General features: G+C 37.7%; 1 protein-coding gene across 1 annotated transcript; it reads left to right on the top strand.

Annotated features, from left to right (window-relative positions):
* The first annotated feature begins 259 nt into the window (after positions 1–259).
* On the top strand, positions 260–10,170 carry LOC132380344 (cleavage and polyadenylation specificity factor subunit 4-like). The gene is made up of 5 exons (XM_059949091.1): positions 260–362; positions 1,651–1,701; positions 4,742–4,894; positions 5,545–5,640; positions 10,073–10,170. Exons 1-5 carry the CDS (start codon positions 260–262, stop codon positions 10,168–10,170), a joined length of 501 nt encoding a protein of 166 aa, XP_059805074.1.
* The last annotated feature ends 295 nt before the right edge of the window (positions 10,171–10,465 follow it).

The following is a 10,465-nucleotide window of genomic DNA, read 5'->3' as shown; positions in this document are numbered from 1 at the left end:
GAATAACTAATTAAGTATCAGCAACTATTGAATCAGGGCATGTGACTACAACAAACCTGCAAGCAATTCAGTTAAACTGGCACTCAGCTGATGTGTATTTGTACTTTAATCTGTGTCTTATTAGAAAAAATAATTTTAAAGGATTTTTTTTAAGTCCCAATGTTCCTTGGTCACTGGTGTGGTTGTAAAGGTTGCGAAGGAGTAGGGTTGCTTTCTTCACCTAACCAAAAAAAAACGTGGATTTTTTTCTTACTGAAAAATGCAGGAGTTGATAGCTGGCCTGCAAACAATGAGGTTTGATTTTGAGAATATTCTGGAGCAACAAAGAGGGATTCTGGATTTGCCATTTTCTGGCATGGACAGTAAGGGACAAATTACAGTGCAGAGCTAAAACTGGTTAAAATTAAGTACATTTTTCAATGATTCATTGTTATTTTAGAGATTTTAAAAGGATTTTATTTGATTCATTGTTATTTTTAGGGATTTAAAAGGATTTTATTTACTCCAAAGTAATTGAATCCAAATGTGCTGAAACTGATTTAATTTCCTAATGTTCCTATTATCAATTTTGTTAATATTTAAACTTGCACTGAAAACAATTAATTTTTTTGGAGTAGTTCAAGGAAATATTTCTCAAGCCTTAAACCCTTACTGAAAATGATGCCACAAATAATCCATTTGTCCCATTATTCATTTTTCGCACAATACTTTGAAGTATGAGTTTCAGATGTTTTCCATGGAAAATGATGTTGTAATGACACCATAAAACTAAACCACAATGTTCCAATTGAAATTGGTGTGAGCCTTCTATTGGTTCTGTGTTTTGCTGACAGCATTATTCCTCCTTTTTTGTAGTAACTGTCCTATTTCTTATCTAACCCTAGCACCTGTAAGTTGAGTCTTTTAATACTAATTTTTGTTTCTGTGGTTTTATCATCTTGTAATAAGTAATGTATGCTGTTTAATCATTTGACTCATTTAGGTGCATATGCTTTTTTTCCGTCCTCCATTAGAAATAGAGATTCAACAGCTGAGCACTTGGTGGACTGGATAGATAAGCCGAAATCTAGATAGCTGTAAACCCATCAAAGCTTCACAAGTTCAATTTGCAAGAAATAAGCCATAGATGTCTACAGTACGTCAGGGCACAATTCAGTTCATCTGCCTTCCTAAGCATCTGCCTTGTTTAGTCCCCCTGAAATCTGCAATTGAATATTGTGATTTGTTCTTTATCAGACTCTTGTACTTAGCTTGTGCTTTAGAGTATAAAAATATTCATTTTCCTAATCGTAATGAGATGCATTTCAGTCAAAGTAAATGGAACATCACTTAGATGCTTTCAAATGCCCAGACTGCAGTTATAATGTTTTCATTATGCAATCAGAGGGTTCACAATGACTTATTTACAGATCACTTCATAGATAAGATGCTACATTGGTAATCCAGTGAATGGAAAAGCTATAGATTATGGCATTGTTTATTGCCGTTGGATACAGGGAATAATGGATAACTTGTAAAAAAAAACCTAATAACTGAAGTACAAAGTGGTATACATAACTGAATAAATAAGCTTAGTGTCTAACCAAAAGGCTGGATGATCCTAATAAGAGAGCAGAACCAAATGTTGTGTGCTTTTTTTCTCTTCTGCAGAATCTGCTTCAGCAGTTTGCGAGTTTTTTATTAAAGGTGAATGCTTAAAAGGTAAGATACTGATCAATACTAAACCCCAGAACATGACTTGTTTATTTGTAAATAGAAATGTGAGATTGTTTTTATGCGTGGTAAAGTTTTGAAAGGAAACACTTTGCCTGAGGTGTGGTATGCTCTCTAGCATTGTCATTAGCATATTACCTTGGGAAAGTAAGGTGAATATTGACCCATGTGATCTGAAGCTGCTTGATGCTATGCCTGATGTAAAACTGAACTAGGTTAAATTTTTTAAGCCATTTTGCATATCATTAGCCATGTTGCTTGCAATATTTTGAATACTTAACATCGGTAAGCAAAACCAAAAATAAAATTTCCAAGCTGTGAAAAATAATACATGCAGTGTTTAGAGTTAGAGTTGGGCCATGTTTGGATTCTAATTTTAAAGTAATGGACTTGTTTTTATGATAAATAAGTTCAGTTCAAAACTTTATTTAAACATTGGCTATAATTGCAAAATACTTTGCATTTTCATTCAGTGTAATTGATATTACATTAGAGTCATATGACATAGTCAAGATTTGAACCATCTTGGCCCATATTTTTCTGATAATAACTCAATTCATTTTTCTAAATGGTGCAATTTTACATTTTCTTATTGCCCAACCCTGCTAAGTGATTGGTGGCATCTTCCTGCACTGTTGCTGCTGAAGTTTACTAACTTTCCATAAGACATAGGAATAGAATTAGGCCATTTGGCCCATCATGTCTGCTCCAACATTTCTTCATGGCTGACCCATTTTCCCTTCCAGCCCTAAACTCCTTTCTTCTCCTATATCCCTTCATGCCATGATCAATCAAGAATCAACCTCCACAGCCTCCACTTTTCAATAAATAAGTCTACACCTCAACAATCACTTGCACTCTGAAACTCTGTGTAGGAATATAATTAGCATGAGCCTGCATGAACAATTCCTGGCAATGATAATCACTGTTGAATATGCAGATTGTTAATTTTGTTTGTTCTGAACATGCTGAGCTTGTGAGAACTGAACGCTTGTACCCATTTGGAGGTTGTGTGTTGGATGCAGATGATTTTTGTTCCTTCACAACAGTTTGCTGTACATACATTTAAAAAGTAGCTAGAAAGGTATTCAAACCCAACCTTAATGGCTAACATTACTGTGTAAGATGACCAATTAACTATAATCAACAAATGGGGAGTTTGTTTTGTGCAATTCACAATATATATCATGGCCAATGAGTTTTGTGCTTGTGCAATGAGTTTTACTTTCAAATATCTTTTCCCTTAATTTGTGCTGGTTCAATGAATGTCTCACCATGAATCTTAATCGTTTGGGGAGACTGGTAGAGGACTTTGCTCATTGAGTTGCACTGCCCAGCAACCCCTGATTTAACCCTAGCCTAATCACAGGACAATATACAATGGCCAGTAAACCCACTGACCAGTACCTCTTTGGACTATGAGAGGAAACCGGAGAAGATGTACAGACTCCTTAGAGATGACGCCGGAACTGAATGAATTGCTGGCGCCTGGTCTTTGGCAAGGAATATAGTTTATAGACCTTCGATCTCCGGTACTAATGTCACATCATGAAGGCGCTGGGCCCAGTATAACAACTCCTCCAATGTCTCACACGTGCATTGTTTAAGGAGGAAACGAAAAATAAGCAGCATTGAACATTGCAAAGTAATGTATTGATTTGCCACTACAATAAAAATAGACACATAAGCTTCTAAGGTCAGGGCTTTCTACAGTGGGCACCTCAAGGCACCGGAAACACATCAATACTGTCTGCAGGGGTGGTATTAAAAGCCTTGGGCCAATCACCAGAACTGTGTAACAGTGAAAAGAGAGCATAACTAAACACCTGCAGCCAACCTAATCCCCATTTTCTGCCATCTACCACCCATCACAACTATGGAAGAGATTGTAATCCCCAGATTGGCCTACTTAGTCACTTCAGAGCTCATTGAAGTAGTAGAAAGTCATCCTTAAGCCCAAAAGGGAGGATGAATGCCTTATTATAAGAGTGTTGACCAAGACTGCTGCCTTACAATGACTGCAGATGTTAATTCTTATTTCAACACATGGAATTTAATAGGCCAGCAAAACTGATCTCCTGTTTCTTCTCAAGCTTGCCCCCAAGCCCTATTGGTATCTTTCTCCCCCACTTTTTTGGCCATGCAACAGCAGTCAGTCGCAGTCTTAACTCAGTCATCCTAAGAGGTGGAGCCAACTACATAGTAACTAGGCCTTGGCTGCTGACTCTGAGATCCCACATCCAGTTCATTGTTATGGTCTTAAAATATGCAGTTCCCAGTAAAGATCTTTTAATTATTTCTGATTATCAGAGATATTTAAAGATGAATTTAAATTATTTTTTTAAATAAATGCATTTTAAATGCCATAAATTAAGAGCATAAAGGTGAATCATAGTTTGAGCTGAAATTACTGATATTTATAATTTGTCCTGACGAAGGGTCTCGGCCCAAAACGTCGACAGTGCTTCTCCCTATAGATGCTGCCTGGCCTGCTGTGTTCCACCAGCATTTTGTGTGTGTTGCTTGAATTTGCAGCATCTGCAGATTTCCTCATGCTTGCGTTTATAATTTTAATCCAGGTTGGTGACCTCAATCAACTAAATGCCATCACACAGCCTACATCACAATGACAGGTTTAATGTTGAGGAATGGATGAAAAGTCCATCTAGGTGGTGAGTCTAGTGGTTGGGTGGGAGGTCAGATGTGTCAGCATCCACTCTCCAACCATTCTTCGACTTCTGTATTTTGATGCAACCTGGCCCCTGAAGAAGAGGTTGCTGGCATTTTAGAACTGCACAGTAGGGTGTTTTGGCCCCATTCATTTGATCATTTTGGAGCATCTTCTTCCATTTTTGCAGCAAGACTACCTATGAATGGGATTCCTATGGCATCCCCTGTGTGATGGCCTCAATGCAGTTTTAATCAGGTTCAATTTCCTCTCGTTTTCTGTCTGCACAGTTCCACAGAAGACCTGTAAAATTTAGGCATGCTGTGGTTGTCAATAATCCAGCCTTTTTGACTGTTACAGAAAACTTGTGCCCCTTTCGTCATAGCCACGGTGAAAAGTCTGTTGTGTGCAAACATTGGCTCCGAGGCCTGTGCAAAAGAGGGGATCAGTGTGAATTTTTGCATGAATATGACATGACAAAAATGCCACGGTGCTACTTCTATACAAAATATGGTAAGGTTTATTATTAAACATATGAATGTAGATTTCTACAATTGGTACTTAAAGCCAGTTGTATTAGCTTAAGCTGTTTTAAATATCAAGGTAGAAATGTTCATGTTAAATCATGTAACACACACACAAAATGCTGGAGGAACTCAGCAGGTCAGGCAGCAGCATCTTGTGTGCACTGCATTGGATTTCCGTTATCTGCAGACTTTTCTGTGTTTGTATTAAATCACGTAGTTTTTTGTTAGAGGCATTCTTAAGAGTCTCATTAGTTGTACTGGCAAAGTACAGAACATTGTATTTTAAATTAAAACAAAATCATCTGGATAAAAAAATGAAATGTCAATGCCACCAACTTTGTTACTTCTCTTTAAAACTGAACAGCAACATGCTTATTGAAGCAATTCATATCTACGGTTAACACATCTTCATTCTTCTAGTATTTCTTGAGCTTGGCTAAAATTAGGACCAAAATATACTGGGAGTTGAAATCGCAATCCATTTTGTCTCTGTAACCATCAGATGAGATCTGATTTTTAAAAAGTCACTGATCTACGATGTTAATTCCATCCATCGATGCTGTCTTAACTGCTGTGCATTTTCAGCATTTACTGTTGAATGTTAGATTCTGCTTCCCTAACTTCATTGTTTTGCAGGGGAATGCAGTAAGAAAGAGTGCTCTTTCCTGCACATTGACGTGAAAATGAAAACTCAAGACTGTCCATGGTATGAGCAGGGATTCTGCAAAAATGGTACAGTAATCACTTTGCCTTCCTTTATAAGCAATATACATTCCTTGATATGTTCCTGACAGAAAGAATTCAAATATATTCTTTGTAAGAGCCATAAGCTTGCAAAAACTATTTTCCTTTAAGAAATTGAACAAACACACAATATAATCAGAACTTAATAGCAGATCAATCAGAGAGGGTTTCTTCTCTTCCTGTTCTGCTTTTGATCTCAATTCCAGAGATACAGCAAAATGAACCATTTTAGTTATTTTATTTTGATTCTCAGTAAAACAAACTTGTAGAATTGGAATATTTATCTAAATGAGCTAACAATGCCACCCTGGAGTTCAATTGCCATAAAAAGAAGGTTGTGATAAAATTGGTTACAAATACATGCAATAGAGTAACAAAGGTAACAGGACAGAGGAATAATGTTATCACCTACTATTTGTTAAGAATTTATTATACCAGATCAGTAGCTGCATAGTCAAATGACATTCAATGAAGCATAACTATTTGATGCCTCAGGTCATTCTGACTTTTTACAAGAGCTGTTCACAATTAATGTTCTGAGAGTGTTCCTACTGACAAATTCATGGGTTAGCTTCATGGAAAATTCTCTTTTGACACTGCTCGAGTTGAAATCCAGTTATCAGTTAGTTTCCTAATCCAACACAGATAAAAGTCAGAGTTATTGAGATTAGAAATCATGCCACATCAGGTCATATCCAAACTATTATACATTTGCACGGTATCTATCAGTGGATTATGATGTTGCTGAGACTCCCTAAAGCTTGGGTTGTATACTTACCTCATAGACCCTGAGCCAGGTTAAACTTGTTGGGGGACCCAAGCCAATTTATTTCAATGGACGCTTTAATACCAAGAAATATTCCAGTCTTCTTTGGAGAGGGTTCAGAGAAGATTCACTAGAATGATTCCAGGAATGAGAGGGTTAACATAGGAGAGATGCTTGACCGCTCTTGGACTGTACTCCTCGGAATTTAGAAGAGTGAGGGGGACATAGAAACATTTCAAATGTTAAAAGGCATGGACAGAGTGGATATGGCAAAGTTGTTTCCCATGGTAGGGGAGTCTAGTACAAGAGGGCATGACTTAATTATTGAAGGGTGCCCATTCAGAACAGAGATGAGAAGAATTTTTTTTTTATCCGGAGGGTGGTGAATCTGTGGAATTTGTTTCCGCGGATGGCAGTGGAGGCCAAGTCACTGGGTATATATAAGGCACAGATTCATAGGTATCTGAGTAGCCGGGGCATCAAAAGTTATGGTGAGAAGGTGGGGGTGTGGGACAAAATAGGAGAATGGATCAGCTCATGATAAAATGACAGAGCAGACTCAATAGGCCAAATGGCTGACTTCTGCTCCTTTGTCTTGGGTCTTATGGTCTTTAGTGTTGAAATGTTTGAAGATTAAATATCTTAAGCTTTTAAATATTTTAAGCAATGTTAGAAAAACTTTCGTGTCTTTGATAAAAGGCAAAGCGGAAGGTGGGAATTCTGAATTTATCAAAGGTTCCTTCTGTAGTTTGAAACCGAACAACATCATACCTGACCCTCCCACTACTGAAGGTCCTTGTAGATGGGTTCAGGGCTCTCGTGGCTGGCTAATTTGGTCTTTCAAATCCAATAGGAACTGTGAAGCAATAAGGAATTGAGTTTTGAGCCACAGTCAGCAAAACATGAATCATAATACTGTATCTGTTGAAAAATTTCACGAGGTATTTCTAATTTTTTCTTTGCATTAGCACTGCTGAATTTTTTTATTCTGAATGTCTATTATTATTTGGTCTATTTGTCAAATGCAAGAAACTGTATGTGGCAGTATGGAAGTGAGACTAGCAATCTAAAATACTGAACATGGAAGAGTTCAGATCCTAATTTAGACTGCAGTAAATTTAAAGTGCCAGCACATATACTGGAGTGTATCATTGGCCTTGTATATCACTCTCATTTTTTTTTACTTTATACTACTTAATATACATCCCTTGATATCATCATTATCTTCATTAGTATTCTGAGTACACATTGGGTGCACAGTTCCTGTAAAAAGTATTCACCTCCCCCCCCCCCCAGAACTTTTCATGGTTTATTGTTTTACAACATTGAATCGTAATTTCTCTTTTTGACACTGGTCAACAGAAAAAAAAGACTCTTTCGCATCAACGTGAAAACAGATATCTACAAAGTGATCTAAATTAATCACAAATAGAAAACACAAAATAATTGATCACACAAGTATTCACCCTGTTCTTTAATATGACACACCAAATCATCACTGGTGCAGCCGATTGGTTTTAGAAATCACATAGTTAGTTAAATGGAGATCACGGTGTACAGTCAAGGTGTTTCAATTGATTGTAGTAAAAATACACCTGTGTCTGGAAGGTCCAACCGCTGGTGAGTCAGCATCCTGGCAAAAACTACACCATGAAGACAAAAGAACACCCCAAGCAACTCCACGTAAAGGTTATTGAAACGCACAAGTCAGGGGATGGATACAAGAAAATTTCCAAGTCACTGAATATCCTTTGTAGTACAGTTAAGTCAATCACCAAGCAATGGAAAGAATATGACACAGCTGTAAATCTGCCTGGAGCAGGCTGTCCTCAAAAACTGAGTGACCGTGCAAGAAGAGGACTAGTGAGGGAGGACACCAAGAGACCAATGTCAGCTCTGGAGGAGTTACAGGTTTCAGTGAATGAGGTGGGAGAGACTGTGCATACAACAACTTTCCTGGGTGCTTCACCAGTCACAGCTTTATGGGAGAGTGCCAAAGAGAAAACTACTATTGAAAAAAAAACTCACACGGCTTCTCGGCTAGAGTTTGCCAAAAGGCGTGTGGGAGACTCTAAAGTCAGCTGGAAGAAGGTTCTATGGTCTGATGAAACCAAAATTGAGCTTTTTGGCCATCAGACTAAACACTATGTTTGGCGTAAACCAAACACCACACATCATCAAAAACACATCATCCCTACTGTGAAGTATGGTGATGGGTGCATCACGCTTTGGGGATGCTTCACTGCAGCAGGCCCTGGAAAGCTTGTGAAGATAGAGGGTAAAATGGATGCAGCAAAATACAGGGAAATCCTGGAGGAAAACCTGATGCCGTCTGCAAGAGAACTGTGACTTGGGAGAAATTTGTTTTCTAGCAAGACGATGACCCCCAAAGCATAAAGCCAAAGCTACACAGGAATAGCTTAAAAACAGCTAAGTTAATGTACTGGAGTGGCCAAGTCAGAGTCCAGACCTCAATCCAATTGAGAATTTGTGGCTTGAAAAGGGCAGTTCACTCATGATCCCCATGCAATTTGACAGAGCTTGAGCAGATTTGTAAAGAAAAATGGGGGAAAAACTGCAGTGTCCAGATGTGCAAAGCTGATGGAGGCCTATCCACACAGACTCAAGGCTATAATTGCTGCCAAAGATGCACCCATTAAATACTGACTTGAACCAGGTGAATATTTATGCAATCAATTATTTTGTGTCTTTGTGTGTAATAAATTTAGATCACTTTGTCAAGATCCATTTTTACTTTGACACGAAAGAGTATTTTTCTGTTGATCAGTGTCAAAAAAGCCAAAATAAATCCACTGTGATTCAATGTTGTAAAACAATAAAGCATGAAATCTTTGAGGGGGGTGAATACCTTTTATAGGCACTGTACTTCTTTGAGTCTGCAATAGCTATGGGCTGCAGTCCTCTGCAATTGGTTGCATCTGCAAATAGGTGCCAGGTGTTCAACCAGCAGCTATGAAAATGGGCTGCTTTAATTGGGCAAACAGAGCTACAGGTTTCTCTAACATCAGTAAAGTGCCCTCCTGCCTTTTGCAGTCATGTGATTCCTGAATTTCCTGCTTCTTTCCTGAGATTACTTTCCTGCTGAAGTGGTTCTTCCACAACCAGATCTGATGGACAGCTGATGCCCTTTTTCCTTTGCCCATTAGTTTTACATCTGCTCTTTATTATTCATTGTGAATGTGAACAAAAAATAACTTGAATTTAATTTGCTCCTTTTTATTTCAATTGATTCCCATTACATTATATGAAGTTTGTTGCAGTCAGTGATTGGTCTGGTTTCCTGTTTGTAAATTCTCTGAGAAACAAAGAGAAAGTCTATCAGTCAGAGTTGAATGGTTGAACTACATAGCTCTTGGACTAACTTCGAACAGGACAGGTATTTTGGCTTGGTTTCAGTAAATAGCTTGCCATCTGTATATCAACAAGCTTATTCAATACACATTGAAGTAAAGCAAGAGATGATGTGTACATATTCAGATGTGGGCTTAATTAAATGTGCTTTTCTTTAAAGTGATAAATGGGAATTGATATATTAACTTTGTCAATTGGTGCATGTGTTAAATTTAAATTTTATAGAAGTAATGAGAACTCACAATAAATCCATATCTTTCTACATTTTGTTCTCTGTGACAGGCCCTCTGTGCAAAAATAAACACACCAGGAAGGTAATATGTGTTAATTATCTCGCTGGGTTTTGCCCTGAAGGAACGGAATGCAAATTTTCACAGTAGGTATTACACAGCTCTACTGAATAGTGTTCTGCTTGACTTGTTGAAACATCAAATTGTATGATTGTCTTTACTACAAATGGAGTGGAGTACAGGAGTTAGGAAGTTTGAGATTAGGCAGCGCTTTGTTAGACTTCTCTCTGGAGTACTCTGTGCAATGTTCATCTTTGTCCAAGATATCCTCGCCTTTGAATCAGTGATAGATCCCCTATATTTATTCCTGCATAGAGAAAAGAGTGAATAAAATTGACCTAAATTCACCAGATAAAATCTGATACTTTTGAGACATATAGAATTA

Source organism: Hypanus sabinus, chromosome 23 (assembly GCF_030144855.1).
Source record: "Hypanus sabinus isolate sHypSab1 chromosome 23, sHypSab1.hap1, whole genome shotgun sequence".
In the NCBI taxonomy this organism is placed as follows: domain Eukaryota; kingdom Metazoa; phylum Chordata; class Chondrichthyes; order Myliobatiformes; family Dasyatidae; genus Hypanus; species Hypanus sabinus.
This window is presented reverse-complemented; position numbering and strand designations above follow the sequence as displayed.

Bases quoted from the DNA above. Each gene is read 5' to 3' on its own strand.
- LOC132380344 (XM_059949091.1), top strand. From the start codon at position 260: ATGCAGGAGTTGATAGCTGGCCTGCAAACAATGAGGTTTGATTTTGAG. The intron at 1,702-4,741 runs GTAAGATACTGA...TGACTGTTACAG, and splicing joins TAAAGGTGAATGCTTAAAAG to AAAACTTGTGCCCCTTTCGT. The intron at 4,895-5,544 runs GTAAGGTTTATT...ATTGTTTTGCAG, and splicing joins CTACTTCTATACAAAATATG to GGGAATGCAGTAAGAAAGAG.